The 17,420-nt window shown below is 42.1% G+C and overlaps 1 protein-coding gene across 1 annotated transcript; it reads right to left on the reverse strand.

Annotated features, from left to right (window-relative positions):
- Positions 1 to 10,314: 10,314 nt before the first annotated feature.
- LOC115156754 (mitochondrial import inner membrane translocase subunit TIM44-like) lies at positions 10,315 to 17,197 on the reverse strand. The gene is made up of 13 exons (XM_029704410.1): positions 16,953 to 17,197; positions 15,268 to 15,372; positions 14,959 to 15,132; positions 14,590 to 14,670; positions 13,552 to 13,701; positions 13,116 to 13,249; positions 12,884 to 12,969; positions 12,503 to 12,595; positions 12,156 to 12,280; positions 11,801 to 11,851; positions 11,231 to 11,320; positions 10,933 to 11,043; positions 10,315 to 10,685 (listed from the first exon to the last, which is right to left on the reverse strand). The coding sequence occupies exons 1-13, from the start codon at positions 16,980 to 16,982 to the stop codon at positions 10,566 to 10,568; spliced, it is 1,350 nt and encodes a 449-aa protein (XP_029560270.1). The 5' UTR covers positions 16,983 to 17,197; the 3' UTR covers positions 10,315 to 10,565.
- Between the last annotated feature and the right edge of the window lie 223 nt (positions 17,198 to 17,420).

Below are 17,420 nucleotides of genomic sequence, written 5' to 3' on the forward strand. Positions count from 1 at the left end.
TGGTGATAACTCTTTGTCTTATTACAATAGCATAATTTCTGTCACTGATCACACAGCATTCATTTCCATTGCTAAAGCTGTAATTACAAAGGGCCAATGGATATGCCTTCACAGAGGCCCATTGTTGACTGTTGTAGGTCACTCACTCACTAGGAGGTGGAATTGCAGGAGACATATTGGAATTACACTCCTGGAGGTTGCTGTGTGTACACCAATTTACCTGATAAAAGTAAGGTACAGCAATTGATAATAGTACTTGAAATGTAATGAGTGAGGGCCCAGAGTTTTTCCTGGTCAGTTCACATGGTCAGTGAAAACCTCCTGACCCTAGTCATTACATATGTTACGTGCCCATATAATCACGTCATGAATTCATGGATTTCTGTTTGTCTGCATTATCACAAAACAACACTGGTGATGACACAAGCTATGAAAGACTGGCACTAAATGGAGCTGTAAATACCCCAGATTACCAGACGAGGTCATTGGTTAGCAAAAATAGAAATGGCTACCAGCTCTGAACTCATTGTCCACCTCTAGCAATTGTCCTAATTTGAGGCAAGATGACAAGACAAGACTAATACTTGATACTAAAGCCTTGTTCACATTGGCAATTTGAAGTGACTCAAATCCTTTATTTATTTGTAAATCTGATTCGAATCTGTTCTTTTTCTGAACACCAGCAAACACATGGAATCAGATATTTCAAACCACCTTCGTAAGTGGTTTGAAATCAGATACAAATCTTATTCCTGGCTATGCTGAACGGTCACATTGGATTTATTTTCCCTCAGGTGGCATAGCTTGTTGCTTGCTAGCTACTCTGTTGATAGTTTTGACAAGAACATGTGATAAGTAACTAGCTTGTTAATTAGTGAATGTGCTGTTCTGTGAAGGGAGTAGTACACAGCGTTGTACAAGATCTTCAGTTTCTTGGCAATTTCTCGCATAGAATAGCCTTCCTTTCTCAGAACAAGAATAGACTGATGAGTTTCAGAAGAAAGTTATTTGTTTCTGGCCATTTTGAGCATGTAATCGAACCCACAAATGCTGATGCTCCAGATACTCAACTAGTCTAAAGAAGGTCAGTTTTATTGCTTCTTTAATCAGAACAACAGTTTTCAGCTGTGCTAACATAATTGCAAAAGGGTTTTCTAATGATCAATTAGCCTTTTAAAATGATCAACTTGGATTAGCTAACACAACATGCCATTGGAGCACAGTAGTGATGGTTGCTGATAATGGACCTCTGTACACCTATGTAGATATTCCATTTAAAAAAATCAGCCATTTCCAGCTACAATAGTCATTTACAACATTAACAATGTCTACACTGTATTTCTGATCAATTTTATGTTATTTTAATGGAGAAAAAAATGTGCTTTTCTTTCAAAAACAAGAACATTTCTAAGTGACCCCAAACTTTTGAACGGTTGTGTATGTAAATGAGATTTCAGTATTTAATTTTCAATAAATTTGCAAACATTTCTAAAAATATGTTTTCACTTTGTCATTATGGGGTATTGTGTGTACTGTGTCAACTTAATCCATTTTGAATTCAGGCTGTAACACAACAAAATGTGGAATAAGTCAAGTGGTATGAATACTTTCTGAAGACTCTGTGCATGCTGCTGTAAGGACATGGATTTCTGAGCCTGTGGTAAAACCTTCTAGCGAGCCTGCAGAAACAAAAGCAGCTCAGAGAAAATGTCAAAGACTGAAAACAAGAAAGTGACATTCCAACAAAAGAAAAAGAGACATGTTCACGCTGTTAAGCAAGAGAACACAGAGGGGAGTGACTCATCAGACGACGGTGTCACACTGAATATACTGACTGTTGCTGGGGGGGGGGGGGTCGCACGGCTACTATGTCTCTCACTTGCTAGAGGGACAGCCGGTGCGTATGGAGATTGATACAGGGGCAGCTGTATCTCTGGTGTCAGACACAGTCAACAAAAAGACAATGAAACACCTTCCAAATCAGCCAGCACACACATCACGTTAAAGACTTACACGGGTGAAACTGTTTCCGTGAGAGGCGTCACTGATGTCACAGTTCAGTTAAATGGATAAACTGAAAAGCTGCCACTCTAAGTCGTGAAAGAGGACTATCTACCACTACTGGGACGTTTGTGGTTGGAGAAAATCACACTGGACAGGCCATCAGTGTGCACACTAACACGTGGTGACAAGCCTACCTGCCATCTTAAAGAAACAAGGAGGAGTCTTTAATGGAGAGTTGAGTAGTATGAAAGACATTACAATGAAGCTAGGCACTAAGCCAGACAGCAAACCAAAGTCTGAAAGCACGACCCGTACCTTATGCTATCAGACCAAAAGTCAAGGATGACTTGGACACTCTAGGAAAGAACAAAGTCACGGAGCCGGTCAACGTGGGTGAATGGGCAACACCCATCGTACCAGTCCTTAAGAAGGACGGTGGAGTCAGGATATGTGGAGTCTCAGTGTTGTCCACTGAACAGTATCCGCTACAACACATCCACAATCTTTTCATGGGCTTAGCTGGAGGTAAAAGTTCAGCAAAATCGACCTCTGCCAAGCTTACTTGCAGATGCACGTGAATGAAAAGTCAAAGTTCTTACCTGGGGTTACTGCATTACTACGGATGCTTTATTCCGAGGTTAGCAACGAGGGCTTTGTTGTTGTTAGCACACACCTACAGCATCAAGTACTGCAAGTCTGAGCTGCACTGCAATTCAGACTTTCCAGGTTACCACTACCTGTGCTCAAGCTGGAGTCAAGCCAAAGTGCACATCTTCTATTTCAGACAAGTCGAACACCAGTCACTTCAAAACAAGCGCGGAGAAACACCAGAAATGACCCGGTATTATCTGATTGGATCGAAGCATTGAGGGGAAAGCGAATACATGTTCTTCATGCCAGCAACATTTTAAGCTAAATGTTCCGATCTGTTGTGCGTCAGCCTCATTGCTTAAACAAGTTTTTTGGGGTGCTAGTGGTTGTATTCATTTGGGATATATCACATCCCACAACTTTCCCAGACCTTGTTTGGAATATTTAATATCTCGCACAGAATAGGTCAGCTTTTGTACTATGGGGAATAGTAGATTGACATTGGCAGCCTATGACTATATACTATCCCCCACAGTACAAAAGTTGATAGGCTAGTGCTTTTCCTGTTCGTTAGGTCTACTCATCTTGTTGGCTGCCGAAAAGTAAATGTGGACAGTTCTTCCAATATGTGCCTCGGGAATTGGATAAGGACGCGCAATTGCGTACCCATGTATCTGTCTTCACTTGTAGCCTGTGAGAGACCCAATCAGGTGATGGGCATTGGCTGATAAGAATTGAGCTATCTGAGAGAGCCATGTGAGTGAGAGGTGCTTTGGAGCATGCAGCCAGGAGAAGAGAATTATAACGATCATATTCAGCCTAAGGACACAATGACCACTGGGCCGCAAAAGGCATGGATTCTTTTAGGGGCATTACGGCCACACAGGGGATGCCGCTGGGAAATTCGAGGCATTATCAAGTGCTTGTCAAATTGTGAATGAGAGACTGATGAAGTGTGTACAGCCTGCGCAAAAAAACAAAGCAGAGCTCATGCCTTTCATGTTACTTTTTTCAACTTATCATTAGTCGTATCATGCAGTCTTACAATGTATAAAAAATCTAAACATATCGCAACGTTTATCACAACTAAAGTTGCATAAATAACTCTAAATTAAGCATATAGGAGGACCTGTTTCTTTGTTAACCGCTCAACACAGAATAGCCACATGTGCGCACTCCCTCAAATCGTTTGAAGAAAATATCCTTTCTGTTTTTTATTCAGCTATGTTCAATTATATTCTTCATACTATAAAATAATATAAAAAAATGCCACGGAATTCTAAGCAAACCTTATCTACTAAATGAACTAGTGTAGCCCACAGCTATATGGCATAGCCAGATCAGGGCCTAACATAAGTACAACTCAGAGTATGCTAACCTAAGAACACAAAGGAGACATCAACAGGAGAGTTAAGTCAAACGTTTTGAAGGACAGAGCTTTCAATCCTGGAGAAACTACCTAAGCTAGGAACTACCTCAAAGGACCAAAGTGGGTTCCTGCTGCAGTCATTGCTCAGACTGGTCCTGTGTCCTACACTGTTCAGACTGCAGAGGACATTTAAAAAAATATATTTCACCTTTATTTAACTAGACAAGTCAGTTAAGAACAAATTCTTATTTACAATGACGGCCTACAGACATCATCAGGAAAATCACACAGATCAGTTACTGTTGAGTAAAGCAACACCGACAAAACCAACAGTCAGTCATGAGTGGTCGAGAACTGTTACTAGGTGAATAATATGGACAATTTAAGTAGGAGGGGGAAGAGATGTGGTGTATTGGAGCTGTGCCGCAGAGTATCATGGGGGTTGTAATGTTGTATACCTTGTATGTCTCAGATATATGGTTGAACTGACTCCTATCTCCTGTCTCATCATTATTGAATTTCTATAAAGACGCGGTTATAAAACCCATGACACTTCTAACCCCTTTTAAACATTGTGTGTTTGAGCTAGACTTCTGTAACATTGTATTTGTCTATTTATTCTTCATCCGTTGGTACCAACCATTAGTCTGTGTGACCGGGCTGAGCTAGCCCGGAAGGGGAAGGGCCATTTTATTTTATTTTTACAAAAATGGGAGAACTATTAAAGCTACAAACTATTAAAAGCTATCTACGAAAAGCTGAGACTCAAGAACATGCACATGTAACATGTTTTTTCAGTGAAAACTGCAGTATTTCAAATCATCTTGATGGAGTAGTATGGATAAAGGTCAAATTTGGAGTACAGTGGCCTATACCGTCCCTGCGTTGAGGTACATTTTCCGACCCATAGCTCGTGCCGCCTCCACGGTGTCTTTATCCAACCATGATTGCGTTCCGACCCTAGTGCAGCTCAGTGGAAACAAGCCGTAAAGGTAGGGTCGGAATCTTCTGGCAAGACTGCATCCAATCAATCAATCTGGATACAATGAACAGAACCTATCAGGACCATGGACAGCAGCTACATAGTGAGAGAGCCAATGGAAGGCACTTGCCAAGACCAAAACATCCCCATTGATTCTGTCAATCTGTCATCTGTTCTCCCTATGGGCTATTTTTACATGTCCTACTTCACAGCACAGAATGCACCTAGTAGTGTGTCTCTTCTAATACTGAGGTCATAGTCTGGTAGCGCGTGAAAGACATTTAGCTGCACGGACTTTGCTCTTGACTTTTCTGTTGGTGCACTTAATCTCCTTTCAGCTCCGCTACGGTTCAGTGTGCCGTTCTAAAGGCTGGATCAGGGCCACAAAGGATCACAGTCCAGATGTTTATAAAAAAGGATCAGTGTACTCTACTCAAAAGTAAAGTTCTGTGAACAACTCCGGTAGTCCATATTAAAGTGTTTAACCTTTTTGTTTGTGGGTATTCACTGAAATGCATCTACTTTGTATTTCGTGTGTGTGTGTGTGTGTGTGTGTGTGTGTGTGCGTGCCTGTGTCCTCAGGCGTCAGATAGAGATCAGTGAGAGAAAAGAGTAGAGGGGAAAGGAAGACGGAGGAGTAGCACTGATGGCCTGAGCCATTTATCACAGGAGACATCAGTGGAATAGGCTCCCCTGTTATTGGCCATGTGTGTGTTGTTTAAAACTTTATCAGCCTTAATGGCCAAATCCAAACAATGTGTGTCAGTTTTACAGATGAAAAACAAAAACAATGTGCTTACACAGACACACACACGTGTGCTACATTACAATTATATGTAGTTATTATCAGTGCCGATTTTAGCATGTAAATCTTGGTGGGGCAAAAAAAAAAGTGGGATGCATGCTAGCAAAGCCACTACACAACACTAAACAATACATTAATTGCACTATAACAGCGACAAACGGTGCCCACAAACTGCTAGGGCCTACATAAAGCTGTCCTTACAGAAGTTCCAACACCTTACCACTGCTACACCTGGCTTTCAGCGGAGCCTTGTCTGGTTGCGAAACAGTTAATTCAGCCTCATTTACTGCCTTTTAAAAAAACATAGCTGATATGGCTGACTTGCTTAAACAAATGTGGTTTCTACTGACAATTGAGATGTACAAACTATGGCATAAGGGGACGACAAGCGGATAAGAGGCAATCTGTAATTTCGATTAAGACAATGAGCGAACGATGACAGACGTAGTCAATAACTATTTCTTCAGCACTTTTGAAATGTACAGCAACATAATTCAGAACAAGGGCTGTTCTTACAGTGTACTCCCTGTACAACAAGTCAGAACTGTAGGATAAATAAAGGGGGCATATAAACAGACAATGAAAGCTCTTACAATATTATATGATTACATTTATCTTAAACAGATTATAGGCTACATGTGCACCACCAAGTTAGAACAGTAGGTGAAATGAAGAGGTGAAAATAGACCAAATTATTAGGGTGAGGCACATTGAACACCGTTTGGGTCTTTGCGTGTCAAAAAAGATACAAGTTACATAACACTATTTGACGCATTAAATAAGCTTTTAATTTGACACGTCAAATAACATTATAGAATGTTGTGTGTCTAATTTGCACGTACAAGCCAAGCGCCACCACTACTATCAGTAGCTGTACAGAAGCAGTACAAAAAAAGTTTGCAAACAAGCACACACCGGCCACGAACGATGTGTTAACAATACCGCGTTGGTGAAAATAGACTGAATTATTAGGATGAGGTACATGGGCTACTAACAGCTTACTACACAACATACACATAGTATTACTTTCTTAGCTACAGTATAGTTATCTCCCTGGAGTATTATGTGGACACATTTTGTCATCTAACTTTGTCATCAAAGTCTGGCATTCTCTGGATTTATGGTGGGAACTCGATGAAAAGAAACACCACTCCATTGAATAGCAGGCTAACGTTAGTGGTTGCTTTGCAATGCTTGCAGTTAGCCACTGATTCCTTCCAAATGACTCATTGTTGAATTTGCGATTTTCAACTTGTGTAATCTTTGTCCAATGAGCACCGATTCATTTGATCTTTAATTTCTCTTCATATGACAAGGATTAAAAAGGATTTGCCAGTAGATTGTCGACTTGATTCATGATGATGACTGCTAGCTAATGATGTTGACATGATCAGTCCAATCAAAGCTACTGTAGATATAACGTGATTTGACGTAATGTTATCTGTGGACAACGACCTTGAGCCTTCTTGGAAGGGCCTTGTAATAACTCTATGGCAGGACCCAATGGGTTGAAATTTTGGATGTCTACCCTTAATAAGGACTTAAACTTGCCAATGACATACTGTCCCCATGAGTGAGAGAACACTGAGCCAATCACAGCGCAATGCTCCTATTTTCTGCTGGCTGCCACTCCACCACAGAAAGCACTGAGCTAGGCTGAAACACCTGCATTTTGGAGCTGCCTTACTCAAGAAAACAGAAGAGACCATGTGTGTATGCAGCTTTATTAACCTTATATATTTTTACAATGTTTGCAAACTGATGTGACACGTACAGTGAGGGAAAAAAAGTATTTGATCCCCTGCTGATTCTGTACGTTTGCCCACTGACAAAGAAATGATCAGTCTATAATTTTAATGGTAGGTTTATTTGAACAGTGAGAGACAGAATAACAACAAAAAATCCAGAAATACACGTCAAAAATGTTATAAATTGATTTGCATTTAAATGAGGGAAATAAGTATTTGACCCCTCTGCAAAACATGACTTGGTGGCAAAACCCTTGTTGGCAAACAGAGGTCAGACGTTTCTTGTAGTTGGCCACCAGGTTTGCACACATCTCAGGAGGGATTTTGTCCCACTCCTCTTTGCAGATCTTCTCCAAGTAATTAAGGTTTCGAGGCTGACGTTTGGCAACTCGAACCTTCAGCTCCCTCCACAGATTTTCTATGGGATTAAGGTCTGGAGACTGGCTAGGCCACTCCAGGAACTTAATGTACTTCTTCTTGAACCACTCCTTTGTTGCGTTGGCCGTGTGTTTTGGGCCATTGTCATGCTGGAATACCTATCCACGACCCATTTTCAATGCCCTAGCTGAGGGAAGGAGGTTCTCACCCAAGATTTGACGGTACATGGCCCTGTCCATCGTCCCTTTGATGCGGTGAAGTTGTCCTGTCCCCTTAGCAGAAAAACACCCCCAAAGCATAATGTTTCCACCTCCATGTTTGACGGTGGGGATGGTGTTCTTGGGGTCATAGGCAGCATTCCTCCTCCTCCAAACACGGCGAGTTGAGTTGATGCCAAAGAGCTCCATTTTGGTCTCCTCTGACCATAACACTTTCACCCAGTTGTCCTCTGAATCATTCAGATGTTCATTGGCAAACTTCAGACAGGCATGTATATGTGCTTTCTTGAGCAGGGGGACCTTGCGGGCGCTGCAGGATTTCAGTCCTTCACGGCATAGTGTGTTACCAATTGTTTTCTTGGTGACTATGGTCCCAGCTGCCTTGAGATCAATGACAATATCCTCCCGTGTAGTTCTGGGCTGATTCCTCACCGTTCTCATAATCATTGCAACTCCACGAGGTGAGATCTTGCATGGAGTCCCAGGCCGGGGGAGATAGACAGTTCTTTTGTGTTTCTTCCATTTGCGAATAATCGAACCAACTGTCACCTTCTCACTAAGCTGCTTGGCGATGGTCTTGTAGCCCATTCCAGCCTTGTGTAGGTCTATAATCTTGTCCCTGACATCCTTGGAGAGCTCTTTGGTCTTGGCCATGGTGGAGAGTTTGGAATCTGATTGATTGCTTCTGTGGACAGGTATCTTTTATACAGGTAACAAGCTGAGATTAGGAGCACACTCTTAAAGGGAGTGCTCCTAATCTCAGCTTGTTACCTGTATAAAAGACACCTGGGAGCCAGAAATCTTTCTGATTGAGAGGGGGTCAAATACTTATTTACCTCATTAAAATGCAAATCAATTTATAACATTTTTGACATGCATTTATTTGGATTTTTTGTTGTTGTTATTCTGTCTCACTGTTCAAATAAACCTACCATTAAAATGATAGACTGATCATTTCTTTGTCAGTAGGCAAATGTACAAAATCAGCAGGGGATCAAATACTTTTTTCCCCTCACTGTATTAATGCCAAAATAATATGCAAAACAGGCAAGCCCAACAGGCTCTGCCCCACCTGCCCTGAATTTTTATTTTACCTTTATTTAACTAGCAAGTCAGTTAAGAACAAATTCTTATTTTCAATGACGGCCTAGGAACAGTGGGTTAACTGCCTTGTTCAGGGGAAGAACAACATTTTTACCTAGTCAGCTCGGGGATTCGATCTTGCAACCTTACTGAGAACATTAGTGCAATGTCAATGAGGTTCAGCTGAAAAAGTAGCTGCCTTACGACAAGTCTGACTGTGGTCCCACCCTAGCTTTCAATGAAGCAGTTTGACATATTTTACAGTTAGTCTGAATTGCCATGAATATTTGGACACGTAACACAATGGATCTTTAAACATACATAGATATCATATTTATCTTAATAGTTTTTTGCCTTTCTGTAAAAAGCATAAATATCACTATTCAAACAAATGTCCTTGTTTTTGAAAGAAAAGCAAATGTTTTGTCCATTAAAACGTCAAATTGATCAGAAATACAGTGTAGACATTGTTAATGACTATTGTAACTAGAAACGCCAGATTTCTTTTAAATGTAATATCTACATAGGCGTACAGAGGCCCATTATCAGCAACCATCTCTCCTGTGGTCCGATGGCACGTTGTGTTAGCTAATCATTTACATTTTAGTCATTTAGCAGACGCTCTTATCCAGAGCGACTTACAGTAGTGAGTGCATACATTTCATACATTTTTTCCCGTACTGGTCCCCAGTGGGAATCGAACCCACAACCCTGGCGTTGCAAACACCATGCTCTACCAACTGAGCCACACAGGACCACAAGTCCAAGTTTATAATTTTAAAAGGCTAATTGATCATTAGAAAACCCTTTTGCAATTATGTTAACGCAGCTGAAAACTGTTCTGATTAAAGAAGCAATAAAACTGGCCTTCTTTAGACTAGTTGAGTATCTGAAGCATCAGCATTTGTGGGTTCGATTACAGGCTCAAAATGGCCAGAAACAAAGAACTTCCCTCTGAAACTCGTCAGTCTGTTCTTGTTCTGAGAAATGAAGGCTATTCCATGCAAGAAATTGCCAAGAAACTGAAGATCTTGTACAACGCTGTGTACTACTCCCTTCACAGAACGCAAACGTGCTCTAACCAGAATAGAAAGATGAGTGGGAGGCCCCGGTGCACAACTGAAAACAAACTGTCCTTTCACTTCGTGTCCGTATACACTCTATTTCGTTTCCAAGACCACACACACATCTGCGTCCTAAGGACTAACCACAAACACACCACTCTAGTATGCATCTGGAAAGTGACATGCTGCCACGTCCTCTTGACATACAGTGTGGCTCCTGGATATGTGTGATGTTGCGGTGTACACTGGCTTGTGTGTGTAGATCCTGGACGTGTGTGTGTGTGTGTGTCCCGGGAGCGTCCCTTTGTCTGGTCCCTCATCTCTCAAAGAGCCTGCTCGGTGCTGGAGGCAGACATGTCCAGTAGTCTCCAGGCCGCGTCGGGGTTGAGCTCCTCCTGGTCACGACACAGAGCCCACACGTACATCATCCTCAACACCTTCTCCTGGGGGGAGGGAAGAGGAAAAACAGGGTTAGGAGAGAAGGAAAGGTGAGAGCAACAAGACATATCACCAGCAGTCAAGGAAAAAGGGCAACGGTTAGAAAAATGGGATAGAAGAAACAGTTAGAAACAGGGTTAGGGAAGTAGAACAAAAGATACCATCAAAGGCAGGAGAGAGAACGGTTTAGGGGCAAAGTGACCCGGACAAAATCTGCCAGGATAGAGAGAACCCTTTTAGGAGGTAACTCACCGGATCTCCTTCCACCAGGTCTCCCTTGGGACTACGAATCACCATGACCACCTGGGCCTGGAAGGTGATGATCAACACGGGGCCTTGGTCCATGAGCTTCCCCATCGCCAACTGAGAGACAGAGATGAAAGAGTAACTGAATGAATAAATGAGAGAGAGAAGAGAAATGATATAACAGAGATATATTTTTATTTATGTTAAACCTGTAAAAATGACTAAATCAGCATGCTTCCAAAACGTTGGTGACTTGTACAGGACATTGCCCGGTTGGGCCTGAGAGACACAGTCATGTACTTACATCTATGTTGTCTATATCTAGGACCTTGGACTGGAACATTAGACCCAGGGCCCTGGCCTGTTGGATGGGGTGGGCTAGCTGACTGTATGTCTGAGGACGGAGAGAGAGGAGGGTTAAAACACATTCACAAGACATCAACCACACAGGGTGGCCTAGCAGTTAAAGCTTCGGACTAGTTTACCGAAAGGTTGCAAGATGGAATCCCCGAGCTGACAAGGTAAAAATCTGTCTTTCTGCCCCTGAACAAGGCAGTTAACCCACTGTTCCTAGGCTGTCATTGAAAATAAGAATTTGTTCTTAACTGACTTGCCTAGTTAAATAAAAAAGGTAAAATTCGTTTAAAAAAAATAAAAAACATGCAGGACCACCTCTGAAGGAAGAAAGCTATTTGGAACAAGAACTTTTAAGAGGTTCCTTTCATTCGAAAAGTACGTGACCTGCTAAGAAAAACGAACACAAAATATCTCGGACAAACGGAAGAACACAAAGTAAACCCTTTTGTACAGACATCAATACAAGTGGAAAGGGGGAAAGGAAAAGAAAGCATGCTGTCTGTATGAAAGTACTCACGGCTTCATAGCACCAGTCTTTCAGCATCTCGAGCTCCCCGCGGATCATAGCCTGCAGAAGACAGAAGGACAAAGGTGCGTTCAAGGACATTAGTATGGAGAGAAAATAAAGTATGAAATGTAAGTCGCTCTGGATGCATGTAAATGAAGTTACTTTACATAGATATTTAGCATGCAGCATCTATATGTTTGAAGCATCTATTCAACTCTAGTGGCCTATAGATTGCACTAGTGTTACGCATTTCAAAAGTTAAAAGTAGCTAAAAGTACTCATGTATTATTACAATTGAAAATAACAAAACATTGATCTACAAAAATGCTTAAAAAGTGTTAAAGGAAGTGTTCGGGCCCCTTACCTCTAGGATATTGGGGATGATGTCCTTCTCGCACTGTTTGAGAAAGGAGTCCTTGTCGAAGCTGGGATCTGCCTTTAAGATCTCCGTCAGCACCTGAGACATCTCCGTGGTAGAGAAGAGACCACCTGCCAACCAAATAAACAAGGATTTAATGGCAAAATAGTGGAAACCTATGTAGTCCTACCATCTATCAGAACTTATGAAAGAAAAGAGGATAGTCACCTTGTGGCCATTGACATACCAGACAATATAACAGAGAAATGAATGAATACACCCATTAAACCCCTCGGACTGATAGGATTATTCAACAGACAGAAGAAAAAAAAAAAAAAGGAGAGGTTGTTTACCTAGTAGATCGGTGACTCTGTCGGTCACGGCTCGAGATGCTCTGGCAAGAGCGTTGTCACTCTCGTCATACTTAATTTTCATCTCAAAGAACCCTGAGGAGAGGGGGGAAGCAACGTAAGAAATACCGAGCTGAAAACATCCCAAAGACTTCCAAGACTCTGGGACCATCCACAGAACATCGAATAAGATACGTCATAGAAAATGTTTCTTGATCAGGAAAAATCCCATTTCTGATAGACTTGACATTGAGGTATTACCTTGCCCATGAATATAGTGCCACCTGCTGACAGGCCAGTGAAGTGCACTCAGCCATAAAATGTGACCTATGATTACATCACTCATGTAACTATCTCTGATGAAACACAATAACATTATCTTACTGTTGAAAACCACGTTGTTGTCTTTAAAGTCCTTCCACTGTGTGTACCACTTAGAATCCTTGTGCAGCACAACACCCACGTCCTCTCTAGAAATCAAAACAGATTGGTTACATCAATAGGTTGTATTTCCTAATAGTTTCAAGCATGGCTGAATGGACACCCATAGCATTGTCAGTGAATGGGAAAATGTATCTGGTTATAACTATGTCATGGCTATGAACAAGGGACATACTCGTTGGCCTGAAACACTCGGTTGTCTCTCTCCCGTCCCTTGGAGGAGAATTCCCTCCTCTTCCTGAGTTGAGAAGGAGCCCTATAGGTACCATCGTCCACCACATCCATCCCTCTCTTCACTGACTCCATCCCCTGTACACACAAAGAGGGGAACAGATGAGATCAGTTAAATGATTCCATAGAATCCATGACTTTTTACACCATTTTCAGCCTCGAGTTAATGCTTCAATGTCCTTCAACAGCTGGTATTTACCCAAAACAACTGGTAACACCTTCTGCATTCTGGTGCTTAATGATCAGTAATAACCATGTAACCAAGTCAATACTTAAGCAGCAGCTGGGTTAAAGGCAGACCAAGAACTAAAAAGAATAAAGCATTAACACATTTCCTTCAATGGAGAGGTGGGTTGCTTGTTTTAATATCAGTCTCTGACCTGTGAGATGGCCCTGAAGGCGCTGGTCGCTCCCAGCTTCTCTCCCCCCTTGGACACAGACTCAACCGAGTGCCTGGCAGTCTTGGCTGCCTCCTTCACCCCCTCCTTGATTTTCTTCCCCAGGTCTGTACGGGTCACCTCCTCAAGGCCCTGGACAAACACAGACAATAGAATGACTTTAGAGTTGAGGCATTATCATGGATGTGAGAAAGACTTCAGAAAGAGTTGTGGTGAGCTACTTTAAAACATAGCTACAGATTTGTAATGGGCTAATTTGACTCTCCATTAATCATTACAGGACAGTACTGTTTTACTGTAGCACCGCGAATTTTCGACCAACCTTTACTTGGCGATACTATCTTCGTTCTCGATTTGGCCAAACATGCATCTTATAAAATGTCTGTGTCCAGTTGCAGGTTGTTCGTTTTGAATTTAGAAAATGCGTCAAAGCAATCCAACAATGTCTATTTCAAATCATCTCTCAATGATTGAGACTGGTGGGTCCACCCCAAAGTGCCGCATGTCATGAAGACACTCACCTGTCTCGAGCAATGAGAAAAGATTTGAAACAGGGAAGATGGTGGGGTAAACATTTTTGGGTTACTTCATGGAGCAAAAAAATATTTATTTTAATAAAAATAAAATAAACCACCTGCAACTGGACACGGACATTTTAGGAGATAGTGTTCGGACGAATCGAGAACGAAGATAATATCGGCAAGTTAAGGTTGGTCGTATATGATCTGCGCTAAGCAAAACAGTACCTATCCTCTAACTAACGGGTAATGGAGAATCACATTAGCCCGTGTAGCCCGTTACTATAAACAGTATGTTATAATTGTATTTCTGGGTTGGCACTAAGAAGTTTAACTCAAACTAGAAACTCATGCAATTATATTAAGGAATATACAAATATAGATAAACCCCATTGATAAGATATAAAGGAGTTGAAATATTTGCACTTAGGCCTAATACTAACTTCTGATGTCAATGACTTTTCTTCTATAAATCATTTCAAAGAGTGTGAAAATGACTCACCTCCTTCACAGTTTCAGACAGAGTCCCAAAGGTCTTCTTGAACACCTCAGAGGTCTTAACGGTTTCAGACTCAATGGTTTTCTGGGGGAAATAAAGAATTGAGCTTGATGAGTGTCCTTGATCACAAGTATGTGTTTGTAACACAGGTAAAAAATGTTTATCCAGTTGTCACCAACCCCGGTCCTGGACAGCAACAGCGTGTGCAGGCTTTTGTTTCAGCCCAGCACTGACACAACCTTTTGAACTTATTGTCAAGACCTTCACTAGTTGAAGGTTAGTGATGGGCTGGCGAAGAAATGTCTGCACAACCAAGGTTGGTACAATTGCCTTAAAGGGACATCACATTCCAAAATAAAAATGTAAGCTTACAAATTTCCTCCGAGCCTGTTGCAGGGCATCTGACTCCTCTAGCCTCTTGGCCTCCTCTCTGAACTTCTTGATGTTCTCCTTCATCTCCTTGTCCTTCCCAAACTCCTGCCTCAGGTTCTCCACAAACTCCCCGAAAAAGCCTTTACGACTAGGTCGTTCTGACGCATACCGCACCTGGGAGAAAGTGGGCACAATTATGAGTGAATGACAGATACCATGTTAAGAGTTTGTGTGTTAGCTAACGCTAGTTAGCTACCGCCAGATCGATCATTATTTGAAGGTCAATGATGATAATGCTTTGGTCTTTACCTGCACAGGGACAGCCGGAGACCCACATATCCTGTAGGCATCTCCTCTGCTGAATGAGGAGACGACAGCACGGGATGGCAGGAGCAGAAGACGTCTTCCGACCAGCTAAAGAGAAGAACAACATAGGCCAGGGATGGGCAACTTTGATGGGGGTGGGAGCCACAAAAAAAATCGGAACTCATCAGGAGGAGCCAGGATCAGCGTACCCACATCCATACACACCCCCTTGCGAGCAAAACATTAGTGGCCCCGCTCTTGACAGCAGAGAAAATATTTGTACATTTTAGAGTTAATTTCGAGCATTTGTACACATTTTGCCATGAGGTGTAGAGAAGATGTTGCTGTTTTTTTTATATCATGTCTGAGTGAGACTGACTACCGAAATCAGTGGGGCCCCCAGGTAAATCAACCATAGCAAGTTTAGACAGCTGGCTGCAAAACTAATTTAGGAACCTAAAAAAATTATACCTCGCAGCAGTAAATTGAGACCCAGTCTGATTTCCAAAAAATATTCCTACTGACGCTATGACAAGACATTCCTACTGACGCTATGACAAGACACTCCTACTGAAGCTATGACAAGACACTCCTACTGAAGCTATGACAAGACACTCCTACTGAAGCTATGACAAGACACTCCTACTGAAGCTATGACAAGACACTCCTACTGAAGCTATGACAAGACACTTCTACTGAAGCTATTACAAGGCATTCCTATTGGGCTCCCGAGTGGCGCAGCGGTCTAAGGCACTGCATCTCAGCCCAAGAGGCATCACTACAGTCCCTGGTTCGAATCCAGGCCGTGACTGAGAGTCCCATAGGGCGGTGTGTGCAGAAAATCCCCCCCCCCCCTTCGCGTTCTTCATTGCTGTGACTTGCTTACTAGATGAGATTTCTGCTCTTCACGTTGTCAGTTTAGCCTACATTTGTCAGCAGTTTTCGTTTTGGCTATTTGTTTCAAGTGTATGTGGCGGTTCTAGCTTGTATGGGGCGAACCACCCCTTCAGCCCGGGCAAGATGCCGCCCGTACCTAAATCCGCTACTGATTTGTATTCGTCTATAAATATTTCTCTTTGCCAAAATTCGTCCTCTCCAATTATTCGACTAGTATTTTTTTTAAAGTCTACCCACAAAATTAAGGAAATTAGAAAGGGGGGGGGGGGGGTTCAGGCTTGGGGGAGATTTTCGGCACAACAGCCGCACACAATTGGCCCACCGACCTCGGTTTGGCCGGAGTAGGCCGTCATTGTAAATAATAATATGTTCTTAAATGACTTGCCTAGTTAAATAAAGGTTCAATTTAAAAAAGCATCCCCATTAAAGCTATTACAAAACATGCTCTAACTGTCCTGGCTATGGTGAGCTATTATTTACAGACATGTTTGATGTACGAATTATTTCCGCCAAGCAGACGAACTGACCAGTTATGTACAATATTAATAGGCTATGAAGAATGCTTGACATGTTTAGCTATCTCGCCAGCTAGCATATGTTCACGAACGAACACCGACTGGCCCATTCATTCATAACTGTCTTCAGAAGATATAACGTTTTCACGAAATAACGTAAAATGAGAGTTCCTCTTAAACGTTAAATATAGAGCCCTAAAACTATTTCGTCAACATCCACTCTTCAGCAGTGCAAGCCAGATGGAGAAATGTGAAAACGAATGTACATAATCTCACCTCATAACACCGACACACGGAAGCTGCCATCTTGATCTTGAATAATGACTCACGTGACGTGACCACGTGTAACTCCGCTGAGGTTTTCACTAGTTACCAAAACCACAAAGTCAAAATTGGTGGTATCATAAACATTTATGAAAACAAAAAATAGGTCTTAGTTTAAGATTCGGGTTAGGCATACGGTTAGCAGTGTGGTTAGGGTTAACATCAGATTTTAAGAATATAAATTGTAGAAATGGGCAAGGTTTAGCCATAATTTCGACTGTGGCCGTGGTAACTAGGGACGATCCTCCGCTATAGAGACATTAGAGCAAGGGAGAAAGTAGGATATAGGAATCCCATCGGCAATGAACGCAAGCAAGTTCAACGACTCACACAACTGACTGTCGACCAATCGCGTTCACGTTGTCATGCCGCGTCACGGAGTTGCTAAGCTAATCATCACGCAATCCCTTCTCGGGGTAT

This window comes from Salmo trutta, chromosome 21, assembly GCF_901001165.1.
Source record: "Salmo trutta chromosome 21, fSalTru1.1, whole genome shotgun sequence".
Classification (NCBI taxonomy): domain Eukaryota; kingdom Metazoa; phylum Chordata; class Actinopteri; order Salmoniformes; family Salmonidae; genus Salmo; species Salmo trutta.